Consider the following 18,322-nt stretch of genomic DNA (forward strand, 5'->3'; position numbering starts at 1 on the left):
AAATATTCCACACTACGAAGAGGAAGGGGAGGGGAAGAGTAACGCCAGAGGTTTGTAAGCTACGAAGGTTCCAAAGGAGTTTTTTTTCAAAAGGAAGTAGTTACTGCGCAGCAACAAGGAAGACAAGTTGATTGTGGAGGGAAACTACCTCTTGGTTGCACTATAGCTATTTCCTTTCAACAGCATTTTGCGCTGTGCGTTCTACTTTGTAACATTTTAAAAAATCGAGGCGAATAGTTCCTCGACCCAAGACACATAGAATAAAGAACCTTTGCTTGTAAACAGGGGGCGGGGGGGGCGGGGGCGGTGATCTGAGTTGTGCTTAGATCCCGGGACTCACATTCCTTTCCTGCCCAGATCATCCAAAGCCGTGGAGCGGGATGAGGTAAAACGTGCGTGTTTTATTTGAACTTGTGTAGCATACATGGACACATCATTTCATTCGTCACGCACTCACACAAACGAATAATACAATCTTTCTATTTTCTTTCCTTAAAAAACAGTGACATGGAGACCATTTTGCTATTACATAGGCAAAGCGAAACGAAATAAAAATAATTTTTTTTTGTTTTTGTTTTAGAAAGTGCCAAGTTAAATCTTTGCAGAGGAAGAAGTTGTTTGCTAATAATTAATTTTGTTAACCACCGTGTTTGGTTTTTAAAAGAAGGAGACATATAAATCAGAATATTTTACCTTCCTCACACCGCGCAGAAAACAAAACAATCTTTTGGATAGTTGCATTCTAGAAACAAAAATGAGAGGGGGGGTCCAGGTGGGGGCGACAAAAAGCGTGACTTGTTGTATAATAACAAACTCAAAACATCGAAGCAAAGGGGAAGCCTGAAGTCACAATATCTGCACACTTCCCTGGGAGTAAGTCCCATTGAACTCAATACGATTTACTTCTAAGTAGAGATGCGTAGGATTGCGCTGTGCGTTAGAAACCAAGGAGCTCCTTCTGCCCTTGCGACATTCATATCCACCCCCCCAGCGCAATTCCACAGGTCTGAAGAATAATAAAGGCGATATTTAATGATTTGATTGTCAAAGCGCTGTTGTTGTTGTTGGTTGTACAGTGAAATTATACAGGATTAAATAGTTCAAGTGAAGTCAAATCAAAATTTTAAATCAAGCTCTCTCCACCATCACCGGGTTTTCCAAATCAGCCAGACAGGTTCCTTTGATATTTGCTCTTCTTTTCTCTCCCTCCCCCCTTTTAATTATTATTTTTTTTAAAGGATGAGGTAGGAACAGAAGATTTATTGCAAAGAATGCGGTTGGATTTTGCTGTGGGGCAAGGAGAGGATCGGAAGGCTGAAGCATGCGAGGCGAAGCCGGGTCTGGGATGGGGTGAAGAGTGCCGGAGAGGTAAGCCAATGGGAGCAAGGGTAGTAGTAATAATAATTAAAAAATCTCATCGAACAGAAGCCAGCAAAAAGTGTTAAAAAACAAACAAACTTTTGGAACTCGGGAGGAAAGAGGGAGTGTTTGTTTGCTTTCGGTTTCAAGCTTCCTTCCTTTCCCCCCTCCATATCTCGTTTGCTTGAAAATACAGGGATGGAAATGGGATGGAAATATGAAGTCCCTTTTTTTTCATTTAAAAAAAGAAAAGAAAAAGTAAACCCACGAAAAAGACTCAACTTTTTCACTCACCAGGAATATGGTACAGTAGCATAGGGGTTTCCCCCCTCACTCCTGTATATATCTATTGAAGTATTTGCATTGTTCTTTTACTTAGTAAACAAAGAGTCTTTATTCTCTCTTTCTTTCTCTCTCTCTCTCTCTCTCTCTCTCTCTCTCGGATGGGGCTGGTTGAGTTGTGTCTGCCTTTCCTTACCCCTCGGCCAGGGGAGTTCCAGTAAGTCCAACACAGGGTGCGCTATAGAGCTCCCCATGCTCGTGGGAGATGTTTTCACCCCTTTTAATTTTAGATTCATCATTGTCCCTCCGTTTTAGGCGTCCTTTTTGCCTTCTATCCCCCTCCGCTCTTCCTTCCCTTTCCCCATCCTCTCTCCTCAATAAGCGGCCGAGAATTTCATGCGCTTCTGCTTCTGCCTTTGATTGCAAAACCAGACCCTCACCACGTTCTTCTTCAGATCCAGCTTCTCGGCGATGGCGGCGATCTTCTCCGACGAAGGCCGTGGCTGGACGGCGAAGTAGGCCTCCAGCGAGCGCTTCTCCGGCGCCGCGATGGAGGTGCGCTTGCGCTTCTTGTCTCCCGTCGAGTACACCTCGGGCTTGGCCATCTTCTCGCGCTGGGCCCGCTCCGCCTCCTCCAGCCAGGCTTCCAGGATGGGCTTGAGGGCCACCATGTTGTTGTGCGAGAGAGTGAGCGACTCGAAGCGGCAGATGGTGCTCTGGCTGAGGCATCCGACGCCGGGGATCTTGAGGTTGGCCAACGCGGAGCCCACGTCGGCCTGCGTCACGCCCAGCTTGATGCGCCGCTGCTTGAAGCGCTCGGCGAAGGACTCCAGCTCCCGCGGGTCCGTCTCTGTCTCCGGGCCGGCCAAGACAGTGTGCGATGCCAGGCCGTGCGGCGGGTGGTGGCCCATGCCCATGGGCGGCTGGCCGTGCGCTGGGTGGCCCATGGCATTGAGGGCCGGCAGGTGGGCGTGCGGGTGGGGGTGCGCAGGCGCTGCCCCCACGTCCGGTAGCGGCAGGGCTGAGTTGAGGTGCTCCAGCAGCTCGCCATCCAGGCCCTGAGCAGGCTGGTGGTGATGGTGGTGATGGTGAGCGTGGTGCGAGTGGCCGCTCAGCACCGACGGGTGGTGCAGGTGCACCGACGACGAGGTGGGCGTGCAGGAGACCGAGACGCTGCTCATGGTGTGGTAAGTGGCGTCCGGCTTGAAGGGGTGGCTCTTCTGCGAGACAATGTCCACCGCCGCCAGGGCCTCGGCCCCGCGCAGCAAAGTCTCGTCCAGGCCGGCGAAGAAGTTACTTTGCAGCTGCGAGGGGGTGGGGAGAGAGATGGACAGAGCTCAGAGAGAGGCACGCAACCAGAGAAGGAAAGCAGGCACCTATCCACCACCTCCGACCCTAGCTGGGTCGCCTTGCTGCTGGGATAGATCAAATGAACCTTTCCTGGCCCCCCCTTCTTTCCCGAAAGTATACCGTTTCCTACCTCCACGTGTCTCCCCCCCTCATTTGTGCCACGCAACTTTTGAGAGGAGGACTGGGCTTGGGTAAACAGGAAGGGCCGGGACAGTACCGTCGGATCTCCGCAGAGTCGTCTTCTTCCTCTTTCCAGACTTTGCCCGAGTTATCTTTCGGGCTCACCCATCACCCCAAATGTCCCGCGCCCCTCTCTTCCCTCTTCCTGCACCCCCGACTTGGAAATTTGATCTGCACCTTCGCAGAGGCTCCCGTCTAGGGGATCAGAAGGAACCAGTCCAACTGAGTGGGTCACAGGGGTGGAGAAAGGAAGCAAGGAATCCAGGTACCGACATCCTTTCACAGAAATACTAGCTCCCACCATCACTTTCCTCTCTCCCCCACCAACATCCCCTTTCCGTAGAACCCGTTCCTTACCTGCGGGGCAGGCAAACAAGCCCTCCGGATGGCCTCGGAGCTGGAGTGGAGGTGGGTGTACTTGGGCTCGTGCAGGATGGGGTGCATGCTGAACGCCTGTTTGCTGTTCATGGACATCATGGTGGTGATTATGGTGGCGGCGGCGTTGGCGAGGAGCAGGAGGAGACCAGCAGGTGACCGCGCCAGCCCGGCTCCCCTTATTGTCTCTGCCGGCGCTCTTGCACTATCAATGACATTATAGAGCCGCCCAGACCACACCCTTCCAGCGGGCCGCCCTCCCATTGGCTGCGGCGGCAGGACTCCGCCCCGCCCACTTCCGAGATCTCCGAGCCTGAAAGGGATTTTATTTGGTTTAGCAGGAGAAGCGCTCACGCTCCTTGCTCGCCCTTTTGCTGCTAGAGCTCCCGGAGGCGGCTTGTCAAAGAAGAAAGAGGGCCAGGGTGCTTCTCTTCTATTATTATTATTAATATCATCATCATCATCATTATATCATTATCATTATTTGTTGTTGTTGTTATTGTTATTATTATTATTGTTATTGTTATTACTACATTAAAAACATTTTTTTAACTGTCACCTGTCCTGGAAATGAGTTATTTCCTTTGGCTGTGGCTGCCTGCCTTTGTGGAGTGACCTCCTGCTCATTCTGTTAAACGGGGTTGGGGGGGGGAGGAGTCTTGCACTGACTACCACTGTTCTAGCCCCATCTGAATTAAACCTCACGTGCAGCAAGCAGCAGAGTTAAGGAAGCAGAAAAAAATATCAGCGTCAGGACATATGGGGAGAGAAATACAAAGATAAGCAGTTCCGACGGGGGGGGGGTGCGGGGAGGGGAAGTCCTAGAAGCCCCCTCCAAAACAATGTATCTGAAAGTTGTGCTTTTGAATTGCCTCTGCCAGTGAAAATGAGGTCTTGATTTCTGTCCTTGCTTTTTTACCGTATTATAAATAAGAACCTGCGTTACGACCAACCAAAATGTCTCAAGAATGTATTTCCCCTGTTGTGGCTTTTGGATTTCCACTCCTGACATAGACTAAAATTGTGCTTGCTGCTAGCCTGCTTCTCCTTACTCTCTGTTTCAGTGTCTCTCCACTGATGGAGAAAAATGGAGTGACGGCGTGCTGCCAAAGAGCAGATGATAAACTTTGGCTGTCTTCACATTACCATTTACTCTGGCTCCAGTGCACTCCCCCCGCCCCCGGTTTTTTACACACGTCACACAGAACTATCCTGTAGTTTCTTGAGCAATGCTGCTCTTAAATGTGCTTTCCCCCGAACCACCTTTTCAGTCCAAAAGGAAAACCACCACATTTCACCACATTTACTGGTACTTCTCAGTGAAGCTAAGGTGCATGCATTTGAGACAGCAATTGCATATATGCAGCTGACAGTATATGCACTGATGACAGCTTTATGAATACAAGTTGGGAGGGGTTGTAGAAGTGCAGAGACCAAACAGGTAGTGCACACTGGGATAATATCACACACACCACGGCGTGTACCACAGTATGCAAATGTGACTTGAGACACAGTGGCCTTAGAATTTATTCCCTGGGTAGGCAAACTAAGGCCAGGGGGCCAGATCTGGCCCAATCACCTTCTAAATCCAGCCTGCGGACAGTCCAGAAATCAGCGTGTTTTTACATGAGTAGAATGTGTCCTTTTATTTAAAATGCATCTCTGGGTTATTTGTGGGGCATAGGAATTTCTTCATTTTTTCCCTCCAAAATATAGTCCGGCCCCCCCACAAGGTCTGAGGGACAGTGGACCAGCCCCTGCTGAAAAACGTTTGCTGACCCCTGATCTATTCTGACTCTCTTCGCAATGGCTCATCAGAGTATTAGTAGTCAGAGCATTGGTAAGAGGTTTTTTTCACATCACCTGCTAATTTCTATCTACAGGCGTCAGGGACTGAGCTAGAGACCTTAAGCATGCACAACATGGGCTTAACCACTGAGCTTCAGTCTGTCTCCTGGTAAATAGGAGACATTTGTAATCACATAGAATCCTAGAATTGTATTGTTGGAAGGGATCCTGAGGGTCATTTACTCCAATCACTCGCAATGCATGAATCTCAACTAAAGTATCAATGGCAAATGGCCATCCAACCTCTGCTTAAAAACCTCCAAGGAAGGAGAGTCCACCACCTTCCCAGCTCTTGCCATCAGAGAGTTGTTTCTGATGTTTAGTCGGAATCTCCTTTCTTGTAACTTGAATCCATTGGTTTGAGTCCTACCCTCTGGAGAAGGAAAAAGCAAGCTTGTTCCACCTTCCATGTGACAGCCCTTTGGATATCTGAATATGGCTATCATATCTTCTCTCAGTCTCCTCTTTTCCAACACACCCAGCTCCCTCAAGCATTCCTCAAAAGGCTTGATTTCCAGATCCTTAATCATCTTGGTTGCCCTCTGCACACATTCCATCTTGTCAAAATCCTTCTTAAATTGTTGCACCCAGAACTGGACATAGTATTCCAGGTGTGGTCTGCCCAAGGCAGAATAGAGTGGGACTATTACTTCCCTTGATTAGGACATTATACTTCTGTTGGTGTAGCCTAGAAAAGCATTAGCTTTTTTCCCTGCTCTATCAGAGAGTTGACTCATGTTAAGCTTGTGGTCTACTAAGACTCCTAGATCCTTTTCACATGTACTACGGGCAAGCCAGGTACCCCCAATTTTATGTTTGCGCAGCTGATTCATCTCGTTTAAGTGTAGAACATTACATTTATGCCTATTGAAATTCATTTTGTTAGCTTGGGCCCAGTTCTCTGTCTTCTGTAGCATAAGCTACCCCTCTCAGTTTGGTGTCATCTGAAAATTTGATGAATTTCCCCTCAATTCTTTCACCCAAGTCATTTATAAAGATGTTGAACAACAATGTGCCCAGGACAGAATCCTGATGAGCCCCACTGGTCACTTTCCCCCAGGATGTTTAGGAACCATTACTGAGCACTCTTTGGGTTTGGTCAGTCAACCAGCTACAAATCAACCTAAGAGTAACCTCATCCAGTCTACATTTTATCAGCTTCCATACACGAATATCATGGGGGACTTTGTCAAAGTCTTCACTGAAATCAAGATACACAATGTGCACAGCATTCCCCTGATCCACCAAGCTTGTAACTGTATCAGAAAAGAAAAGAAAAGAAAAGAAAAGAAAGGAAAGGAAAAGAAAAGAAAAGAAAAGAAAAGAGCCATCTAGGGGGATGGGGGGCTGAGGGCTCCCCCCAAAAATCAAGGAGGGGTCTGAGCCCCATCAAAATTCCATGCTTCTGCCAATTAAATGTGTTGTCATGTCACTCCCATTCCAAGTATCCTGACTGAGGCATGCATGAGTCAGAAAGTTAGCTTTATTCAAGGCATGCAACAGTACAGGTCAGGCTTGACATAGGTACAGATTGCCATGGACAGGATTATGTGGGAATGTTCAGGGTGGCAGGAGAGGATATATTGTTTATTAATATCTTTCCTAACTTGCGCTAGCAAGTTCCTTTACTTAGCAGAGTTTACATTCCCCTATATACAGCAGAAAACTAGTTGCAAACTCGTGTGAGTTTCTTAAGACAATACACAATTCAATCTGGTTGATCCAGACTGAAATGTGTTCTAATATTTTCCTGGTAGGACCCCTTGAATCCCTTCTAAAGGAATAAAGACACCAAGGTCTTATTCATAAGCAATAAAAAGAAAGTTTACTCACAATCAGGCAGAGCACAGTGTGATCCCTGAAGGCAGGTGTTAGGCTTAAAGTTACAAACTTATACTAAAAAGTTTATCCCATAAGGGAGATGACCTGGGGCAGGCAGCAGTTCATTCTGGGAAGTTTGCAGGACGAAAGGAAGATGGAAAAGAGAGAGAGTAGCAGCATGCCTTGTCCTTTTACCAGGTTTGGAAAGGTCATGCCCGCCCACTAGTCACATACAAGGAAGGAAGCTCCAGGCCAGGAGGAACAGGAAGTTTCATCTGGCTGGACCAAGCATTCCCTTGCATGTTCACTCTCGGAAAACAAGGAATGTTGTGCTTGACTGCTCTCAGTGGATTATATCCCACAGATTAGAGAATTCATGAGTGGCATCAGGAGTCCAAGATTTGATGCAAGTGACAAAGATATCTCAACAGATGGATTTGCCCCTCCTACCAACATTTAAAAGCAAGACACGGCATGCTTGCACCTTCCAAGATTGGCTGCAGGCTTCCAAACTATGAATGATGGATGTTTTCATAGCGGGGGTAATCTGATACTCCAAAGCATTACACCATGGCTCTCAGGAGTGAGACTTCCTGTGTTGTCATCTGTCATGGGGTGGGACACACAAGATCACCTGCCAAATGCTAAAATGGAAGGAGCTTAAGAATTTGATGAGATGCATACTATCTATGCTATTCATGTGACTTTCTCTCACTAAGAGATTGCTGTACTTAAAGGTTTGCTGCACTTCGAGGTGCATGCTTCACTGGAGGCATGGACAACAGAAGAAGTGGTGCCTAGTCCTGGGTGACGGAACTGAGATCAGCTCCTTCCTCTGCTGACCAGTCTCTCATCCTAGCAGGTTGGTGCCCTTTCTCATTGCTAAGGGCCCCCTCAGTTTTATGGATGGAGGTTGACAGGGAGCCGGCAGGACTGCTTTCCCTCCCTGGTTCCTAAAGACAAACAAACAGGGCTCCCATCCTCTTCCTTGGGCCACTCCACACACATAGTATCATCTGCATCCTTCTGCTCCTGCTCCTCACCTGAGAGCAATTGCTACCCCAGTGCGGAGTCAACCATGGCTCACATCAGCTATGGTGCTCATCTTGAAAGCTCTCAATGTCTTGGGACCCAAATACAATTAGAAGATCCTTGCCCTAGATCAGCCTGCCTGTGTATTAAAATTAACAGAGGAGGATTTTAATCATGTTCTACCATTATGGGGGGGGTTCATTCAATTGTGATGAAGTTTGTGTAATACCCTCCATCTACACAGGAGCACTCCTACCAGGGAGTGGTAGGAGAGTGAGACAGCCACTTCAGGCATGAGATTTACCAATGAGATTTCGATAGTATGGTGGGGTAGAATGTTGACCCCAGAGGAAATTGTCTGTAGCAATGTCTGAAGGACTATCCTGTAGGTCTACTTATGTGTGAAACGCACAATAAAAAGGATGCTGGGAGGAATGGTTTGTGCCTGACAGGATTTGATTAAGGCTAATTTCATGTGAGTGAGGAGAGTCCAGAGGGAAAGGAGAAGAGGGGAGCCAAAATAGATGCAGCAATGAATGGAGGGTGGTGGTGGGGTGGAGGATCTTCTTCCTGTGATCAGGGCAGATGTGTGGCAAGGGTCCTCTCTTTCTTTTGCCTGCCAGCCCACTGGGTAGAGATGAAGACAGCAAGATAATGGGGTGCCAGAGGGAGAACTAAGGTGGTTCCTCCCATTATTTGTTCTGGCTCTGCCCACTGTCAACATGTGACCACTGATAAATTGCCATTGAGGGAATGGGCTCTTAGATAAGGGTGGAAAGTCTCCCTCCTTTGCTGTAACCACTAGACAACAGTGAGGAGGAGGCCCATGGTTGAGGTTGTGTATCACTGCCATCATGGCTTGGGTTGGCAAGGGAGGTTTGTAACCTAGTTGATCTAGGTAACTTCGAAGAAGGGCTGAGGCCTAACAAGTATATCAGCCTAGCCCCAGGGGCAATAAACCACAAGGCGCTGATTATGAGGATGCCCATAGATGCTAGGGAGATTAATCAGGTCTGTAAAAACCTTTATTAAAAAAACAACCTGACCCACTTTGTACTAAAGGAGAGCTCTTAATTTAAAAAGTGCAATTGCCCACTGAAGGTGCCAGGGGGGAATTCATCGAGGCCAGCTGCCTTTTCCCTCAGTGTTAATCCTGTTTAGGATTTTAAATGGACAACTTGGTGAGTTTCCGGAGCGAACGCGGCTTCTTCCATTAAGAAGCGGGAATCTTTTTAACGGGTCACCCAGGCAGCAAAATGCCCTTCTTGCCGCCTCCTACATTAGGAGGAAGGCTGGCATCCCTACCACTCCAACTCTCGGTAGAGAAGGGAGTGTGAGGGAAAAGAATAAAAGGAAAAGAAATTACAGATGGGGCAAAGTGTGTCTCTACTTTTTAATACTAAATTATTCACCATAAGTAAAATCATGTGTGTCAATTGTGAAAAGAGTCCAATTTGTTTGATTTACATGGCAGGGGGGGTGCCCTCGGGTAGGGGGTGTTTAACTACCTCCTTTAATGCAATTGCCTGTGGCAGCTCACTAAATATTTTATAGGCAGCCTCTGCAAAAAGTGAGGCTGCCTCATCTGATCTGCGCTTGCAGCCCATCCTGTGTATAAAACGGATCTGCTTGGGCAGTCAGAAGAAACCAAACTTATTTTAATTGAGTTAAGCAGCACAATAAAACCACCTAGGCCGTCCAAAATACAAAACAAAAAACAAAAACCCCTACCACTAACAAAGTCCTAACATGTCTGGAGAAAAGCAACAGTTCCCCCCTGGAAAATATATTGACTCCTTGATCCTAATGGTGAGCCCAAAGTTTGGAGCTGCAGAGAAATAGAATTTCTGTAAGAAGCCTAGAAAAGTTTCAGGGATTTGAATTAAAATATGTCCTGAAGTCTTGGCAATATACAAAATGTTAATACAGTAACATACATCAATGGTTTAGGTATTGAAAAACATATAAATAACTTGATAGATGTAATTATTTCCCTAAAGTATTGGAGTGTGTATTTGTGTGTGTGTGTGTGTGTGTGTGTGTGTGTGTGTGTTTGTGTGTGTGTGTGTGTGTGCTTGTCCAATCCTCCCTAAGTCTGGGAAACAAATAGCCTTATACCTCAAATGCATTGCAGTCTGACTTCCAACTTGTTAGGCTATCAAAGAGCTTTCTTGTTCTCGACTTTTGTATCAGTCACTTTTCGAGGGATGATAAGCAAAAGAGAAATCAATAGATTTCATAGAGGCTCCTGAGTAATGCTGCCTTTCCCTGGGGCTTCCCCATTTGCATGGGTGTTATACAGATTGTGGGGACACTCAAAATGGGTTTGGCAGGAAGTTGCAGACATGCTCAGATGTCCATATCCTCAGGTCAAGTTATTTATCACCATTTGCCCTGGCAGTGGTGGATGCTGGGAGGTGTCCTTCAGAACAAGCAATTTTTCACAGTACTGTGCACCCACAGCTGGCAAGCATTTGCACTATTGATCTGGGGAGGACAAGCGCAAGCCACCAGTGTCAAAAGCTGTGTCAAAACACAGAGCTATTAATTGAGAGCCTCTGGTTGGCTTTGTAACATTTGGTAGTGCTAGAAAACAATTGGGAAGGGCCTCCTTTTAGTCAAGCATTGTACTGAAAAGGCCACTGAACAGGATGCCGAGAAGCCCACAGATCTTAAAGTGGCCACCCTTTAACAAAGGAATTTCAAAGGAGGCTTTAAAGTGGAATAGATGACTTATATCAGTAAATTCAATTCTACTCATTTGAGTCTGAATAGAGAAAATGGTTTCCTGTCCCATTACATATGTTAATCAACAAAGCATTGCCAAGTTGGTTGTTTTATCACCTCTCACTGCTGTTTAAAGGGTCACTGAGGTGTTGTTGTTATTTTTTTGCGTGCATGCATGCATTCTAGTTCTAACGGGGTTGCCACAAGCTGTACTTTTTGCATTTCATTTTCCACACCACTTACAATTCCACTTCACCACCACCGTGTGTCTGTGTGTTTGTGCATGCATTTGGTGCATTATGCATTTGGTGAAATAGACTCTTATATCAGGGGTGGGGAACCTCTTTCATCCCAAGGGCCAGATTCAAATATGACCAGGCTTCTGAGAGTTGCATGCCAAGGTGGAAGTGGGCAGGACCAAAGTGAGTGGCACAGAAAATACTCTGGCTGTGTACACACATTTAAAGCACATTCCTCCCTCAGTCCCACAGAATTATTGGAGCTCCAATTTGTTAAAGGTGCAGGGAATTGCCATTCTGTGAGGTGCAAATGCCACTTCTCAATATTTGGAACAGGACAGGGAGTTGCTTTCAATGCATGGTGTGCATGCAGCAAAAACAAAATAAAGGAAGAAAAAAAGAAATAAAATTTCCTCCAGTGGAATAAATTAAAAATAATTATAATTAGGAAAAACTGAGAAATAAAGAAACACAACCCCCTCCATTGAAAACACACACACACACTCACTGTGTGTGTGTGTGTGTGTGTGTGTGTGTGTATGTATATATACAGTACACACAAATATATTCTACAAATATATTCTTCTATCACTAGTGGGCTTCTTTGCACACATAGGTTTGCCCCAAATAATGTGCAGAGGATAGGGAGTGGGATAGGAAAAGAGAGAGAGAGATAATTCTTGCACTTTTGAATTGATCCCCCACACTCCTGCCTTTCTTCAGCACCTTTTGGATTTTGTTGGTGGAGAGAGCAGTGAATATGAGATTCAGGAACACTGAAAACAGGCATCTCATTCCTGGTAAAACTAAGCTGTTAAAACCTTGATGACTCTTGAGGCATTTATTACCCCCAGTTGAGGTTCCATTAGGATGATCCACCAACATCAGCCAATTCTCAGTAACCTCCCACTTGCCCACCTTCTTACTTACAACTAGTACAAGGGGTGTCCCTGGCTGGCAGCCTCTTCCGCCTTAGTCTCCAGGTGTTGGCTCTTGTAGAACTCAGCAGGGAGGAGGATGGCGACAAAAACTAGAAGAAGCTGGTTCTCCCTGTTGTTGGCTCTGATTCCACCTCCAGTTGCCTTCCCTGTCTCACCAGCCCTCTTGGCCACCAGCCATCACTGACTACCCCTTTTTAAGAGAGGCTCCTTCCCTGCATTCCAGTGCAATTTCTCCACCCCAAGAGAAGTATCTCTCAGTCAACAAACTCTGCTAAAGAACAGTAGATAGCCAGGAGTTCATACGGGAGGAAGCAGAAGGTGACCACCTGACCCTCTGGTTAGAAAAGTACAGCTTGCCATGACCTCACGAACATGCTGGCCCCCAGTGAATAGCTCACCCCCTCTTTCCTCCCTGCTTTTTAACCTTAGGACAAAAACCATGGCTACAGGTTGTGTCCAAAGGGGAGAGCTTTTAACCATGATCTCAGGTTTCGATGACATGCTGAGGCAAACCTTGGCTTGGCTGCAGTCCTGCACTGGCCTAAAAAGCCAAGGGAGGAACAAAGTGTTTGTAATCTCCTCCTTGGGAACCAGTGCATTCATTTTAAACTATGGCATGATGTTCAAAAGCAGCCATTGTCTGCCAGACTCCCTACCCACTTAAGGCTTCCTAATTTAATTTCTAGCTTGTTGATGTACATTTACCTGATGGGGAAAACAAGTAGCATCGGCTGGGAAGGCTGGTAATCATCAGAATAGAAGAAAGGGTGTAACTCTTTCCTCTTCTACTGCAAAAACCCAACACCTGAAGCTGATATTTGTTTAGGGTAGTAGTGGTCTCCAAGCAGCTCTGTCTGGCACCAGAGACTGTCCCTAGTGCATGCCTCCTCCCCAAGATACACCCCCTCACCAGCTTTCTTTCTCAAGTCTCTCCCAAAGCCTTTGACTGGCTGGAATGTATTCTTGAACTGAGATAATGCTTGCAGCTTGCTGGATGGGACATAGATGTGTGTGGATGCAGGTGTGTAGAAACCTCTGGCTTTGGCATGGGTGGGATGTACTCTACTGTACAAAAGTTTTATCTGTTGCTCCACCCACTTTTCCATCTGGCCCCATCCATGTGATCTCTGGAAGATTGCCCACAAGGAATGCAGCCCTTGAGCTGCAAAGGGTTGCAGAGACTCAGACAGGGTAGGGCTGCAGAAGCATGTCTGTGGAGGCTGTCATGATGACCACCTGCACTTCAGAAGTGACCCTTACATCACTCACTTTGGAGAAGGAATCCTCACTTGGAACCTGTCTCCACTGCACCCTGCAGAGCCATAGGAAGACCACATGGCTCCAGGAAACACAAGCCTCAGAATGACTCCCTTGTGTACTGGCAGGCGACTACTGTGGGGAGATGGCTGTGTTCAAATCTGCACCTGGGAGCAAAGCCCAACTTGCAGTATCCATTGCACAGCCACTGGGGTCTTGCAGCCAAAGGGAAGCCAAGGCTAGGCACTCTGGGATTCTTCTGCTGTGTCCCTGGAATCCCCCTTCAGCAATAATTTCAGACCTTCAGAATTCCTAGAAGACATGCAAAGGCTTGAGTGGTAAATATTTAATACAGAGAACACTCCCTTCTCCTCACCTCATGCATATTAATGTTATTAAACCATCTCTTTCAGCAAGCAGCAATTGGCTCCTCTACTTCTGACTCCTGCACTCCCTCCTGTGGGGCAGTAGAGAGGGAGGGCAGATACCTCAGAGAAAAGACTGGATGAAGCTGTTGAGCACCCATGAAGGATGTTGAGGGGCTTGGCAAAGGCAGGTTGGAGGAGCGAAGTGCGTATTGCAGGGGCGGGGGGTGAATTGGAAAATGTCCCCTATGCAAATCACAGTAATTCAGATGGAGGTAATTTGCATTGGAAAATCTTCAGTTTGCATTGGATAAGATGTCTGCCCAGGCAGTGATCTAATCTGGCATGGCATTATCTCACTTACATTTAGTAAGCAAAGCTACAATGAAACCCCATTGATCCCTGCCATTGATATAGTCAGCAGCCTATTCAGAGTTGCAAGCTACATCCCCCACCCCCCAGAGAGGCTTCCTATGGTTTAAAGGGTTGTGACCTGATTTTAAGACATTTATTCCAGTGCTTCTGTTGCAGGGAGTCTTCAGAATCTGAGTCAGACAGTAGAACAAAATTCCCCATCACCGCTGCCCCCAACATGGCTGCCCCACAGAGCCTGTATGCCTCCCTGCCTCCCATTGTGTCTGAGCTCCTGCCAGCTCTGCCACTGCCACTGAATCCTTGCCCACAGCTTCACTGATGATGATGCTACAATGCAGCAGTGGCAGTGAGGCACAGTATTAGTGGGCACATCAGTGGTGGCTGCATGGGTGAAGCCATGGTGGTACTGCTGGTGGTGAACTGGGACTGGCAACTGTGTAACCATTGAGACTGGGAAGGGCAGGGTGGATAATGCTTGAAATGGCTTCACCTCACCTCAGCTTGGCCCTGTGTTTCTAAGCCTCATTGAATTCCTGTTCAGTTCAACAGAGATCCACTTGGAGCTGTCCATGGTCCTGCTAATTTGTTTGAACTCCTGCTCCTGTGTTAAATAGTCTGCTTGAACTTTGGCCTGGCCTACAAACTCCACCTGGAACATTCTTGACATTAGAGGCTTAATGTGGTTTAACATGTTCCCTCTTTCCAGGGAACCAAACTACAATTCCTTGAATTCTTTAGGCGAAGCAAGGAAAGCTATGCTTTAGCAGTGTGCCTATGCTATGCTTTAGCAATCTTCTTGAAGCTACTAACATGAGTTTGACCAAACTGCGGGAGGCAGTGGAAGACAGGAGTGCCTGGTGTGCTCTGGTCCATGGGGTCACAAAGGGTCGGGCATGACTAAATGACTAAACAACAGCAGTGTACCTGTCTGTACCGTATCCTGCATGTATCATTTGGCAGCAATATAAAGGACACCAGCTGCCTTATTTTTAGCATTTTAGATGCTGTACTCATGGTGGCTCCCTGGCCATCTTTTTATATGTTCCAGATTGTCCTCTGATGCACCGCTTTCTCCTCATGGTCCAAATTTCCAGTCATCTCTCCAAATTTAAATCAATGCTTCCTCCTTCCCCCGCTTACTTTCTGAGAGGTGATGTCACTGATGACCTGTCTTCTCCTTCCTCTGTAATGGCTGGCGCCTGGGCTATTATATCCCAGCTGCTCAGCTCTGATTGGCTGACAGCCAGTCCCAACCTCATAAACAATGGCTGCGTTGCTGTAAATGGCTGTTCAGGAGGAAGAGGGAAGTGGGAAAAGAGCTAGAGGAAAGGAAAGAGAAGGAGGAGGAGATATTGTTGGAAACAGCTCTTCGACTAAGGCGGGGACTTTACCAGAAGAAGAGGCATGTGAGCTGTCAAATGTTTATTGGCACTGATCAGCAAAAGAGCTTTCTTTGCAAAAGGGATATTTGTGCTGTTTAGTGGGGTTTTAAACATTGGAACTAGGGATTTTGCTGAGGGTATGCTGAAATTAATTTGCCCCAAGAAATTATTCCAAAGGTTACAATGCCCCAGTTGGTGTTATGTGGGAAGAGTAGCTGTGCGCTCCTGGTCTAGACACCGTTCTCTGCATTGGCCATGGAGTTGGTTTGGGGTGGAAGTGGGTGCTTACTTTTTGCTCCACTGTGAAAACCAAGACAGCTGGAATATGAACAGACATCAAGAATTCGGTAAGGGAGCCTGTTCCTTTGTGCAAAAGTAAAAAATGTACAGGTTAGGGGAAATCCCTGCAGAGCCTGTAAACAAATTTATTCAAATGTGTTTGCAAGCCAACTTGTACTATGTTAAAATCCTTTCCAGACATTTTGTTGAAAAACTGCAACAATATTTTCAAAAAAACAAAGCATCATCAAGACACTAAAAATATGGCATTGTTCTGAATGATTATATCTTGCCTCACATTGCCCCCCAAAATCATAGGATTACAAAGTTGGAAAGCACCTTGGAAGTCATTTAGACCAAACCGCAACTCAGTGCAGGAACTTGTAACAAGTACAGCATCCCTGGCAGATGGTTGTGGAGCTTCTGCTTGCATACCTTATGGACCTGGGTGCTCCCCTTGCATGAGCAGATGGCTATTGCTAGGTGCCTTTCCCTTGCACCCTTGGAAAGGAGCTGTATTGGCATCCCGCCTAGGAAAAAAAATAACTTTACCATAATAACCACATTAGAAATTACTACATTTTACACAACCTAAGATCTTGAAGTGTCCAGATTGAGGGCAACGCAAAGAGGAAAGGTAAAAAAAGATGTCATGCACTTTTGTGCCATGGTGCAAGAAGGATTGGAAGCTTTTCCTGCGTTTGATCTTGCGGCAACAGCAACATTGCATCACCACGCACATATACATCATACACTCCATAGTCTGATAGGTGCATCCCTGGAGGGGCAGGTTTCACAAACGCTAGGCCACTGCTTTCTGCATGTACAAATTATGCCAAATTTCAGGAGAGGAGCTGCAGTAATTTTCCCATAAGGGAAGCCATTACAGTTCTGGGAGGTGGGGCAAAGTGCACAAGAGCCAATGCTATCAGGACATTTCACAATGGGCAAAATGAAGGGCTGTAGGGATGGGGGTTGAAGATGAAAGTGTGATAAATAGATTCATTTCCACCACAATATTACATAGTAGCATTCCATTTTGTGTCATGCATTTGATTGCTTTTGATTTCATTTCAGATTGCCCTAGGTGAAAGCATATTAAACACTAAGCTCTAGGGATGAGTGAATCTGTCAGTTTTGGTTTCTCTCAGGTTCTTAATTTTTGAATCTTAAGTTCAATTCACCACTATATCAGTTTTCAAATTCACTTTTTAAATAGTCCTCTTGAAAAATTGTTAGCCTTCCAGTGCAAATTTCTTCTAACATACACAACTGTATGTGTGTACTTTTGCTTAAAATACACATTGTTGCAAGCAATTTCCTCTAGCCCAATGCGTTTTTGAATATCACGAATATATGCATTTTTAGGCACACTTTACTCTAGTATATGCATTTGTATACACATTGCTTGGCTGGAAAATTGCATTCCAAAAATGAGAAAAGTGTTAATTTTGAAGGATGACTGTTCTGGTTCTCATATTGTTTTGGAAAGTGCAAATTAGGTGCAGATTTGCCTTTAAATATGAACTAAATCAGATTTCTCCCTGTTCCTTACTAAACATGGAATCGGTGGTGTTTAAGGGATACAGTGGCAGAAGTGGAATCATATGGCAATTTGCTCAATATCTTTCGAAAAAACCTGTTAGAAAATATAGCACTAAACTCTCCTTGTGAGAGAGCTGCTGCCCCCACTCCACAGTACCAACTCAGCAAGGTTGCCACAGCCGTGGCCATTCTTCATGCTGGCCAGCAGGATCCTTGCAAAATCCACTAACCCAACAGTGACTGAAGGGCCCCACAGTTGTTCCAGTCCAGCAATTCTTACCCATGCAGCAAATGGCTCACCAATGGACCTTCTTGGTGGGACTCCAAATAGGCCTTTCACAAGACTAATAAGGACTCCTGGATGTACCATGAATGTGCAATACATGTAGACAGGCAGGGTCACATCTTCTAGGTCAACAAAAATAAAATGGCTAGGTTGTACTCGGGTGAAGTGCAAACAGAAGCAGGGGAAGTGGCAATAGAAAATCCCCAAGAAAGACTCTTTACCGATCAAATATCTTAAATACTGCCTCCGCTATAGACCTTTATAATAAGATCAGCAGAGACGAACCTCTTGACAGTTCCACCACTCACAGAAGTTCAGGGAGGGGAACCAGGAGAGGGCATTCTCTGTAGCAGCTCCTAGGTTGCAGAATTCCTTCCTCACATGTGTTCATTAGATAGTTTCTATCATGTGTGGAAGATGCTCCTCTTTACCCTGGTCCTTAACACCTGAGATTACACACACACACACACACACACACACACACACACACACACACAGAGTGGAACATCTGGTTGCGAACTGGATCCGTTCCGGAGGCCTGTTCACAACCTGAGAGGAACGCAACCCGTGTCTGCGTGTCTGTGTATGCGTGGGTCGCAATTTGATGATTCTGTGCATGCGTGTGATGTCATTTTGTGCGTCTGCACATGTGTGAGTGGTGAAACCCAGAAGTAACCCT

General features: G+C 46.2%; 1 protein-coding gene across 1 annotated transcript; it reads right to left on the reverse strand.

The window, feature by feature from the left end:
- Nucleotides 1-644: 644 nt before the first annotated feature.
- On the reverse strand, nucleotides 645-16,306 carry LOC309362002 (brain-specific homeobox/POU domain protein 3-like). The gene is made up of 3 exons (XM_081897445.1): nucleotides 16,248-16,306; nucleotides 3,529-3,859; nucleotides 645-2,945 (listed from the first exon to the last, which is right to left on the reverse strand). The coding sequence occupies exons 2-3, from the start codon at nucleotides 3,808-3,810 to the stop codon at nucleotides 2,016-2,018; spliced, it is 1,212 nt and encodes a 403-aa protein (XP_081753571.1). The 5' UTR covers nucleotides 3,811-3,859; nucleotides 16,248-16,306; the 3' UTR covers nucleotides 645-2,015.
- Nucleotides 16,307-18,322: the final 2,016 nt, after the last annotated feature.

The sequence above is a fragment of the Podarcis melisellensis genome (genome assembly GCF_964234715.1).
Source record: "Podarcis melisellensis genome assembly, chromosome: Z".
Lineage (NCBI taxonomy): Eukaryota > Metazoa > Chordata > Lepidosauria > Squamata > Lacertidae > Podarcis > Podarcis melisellensis.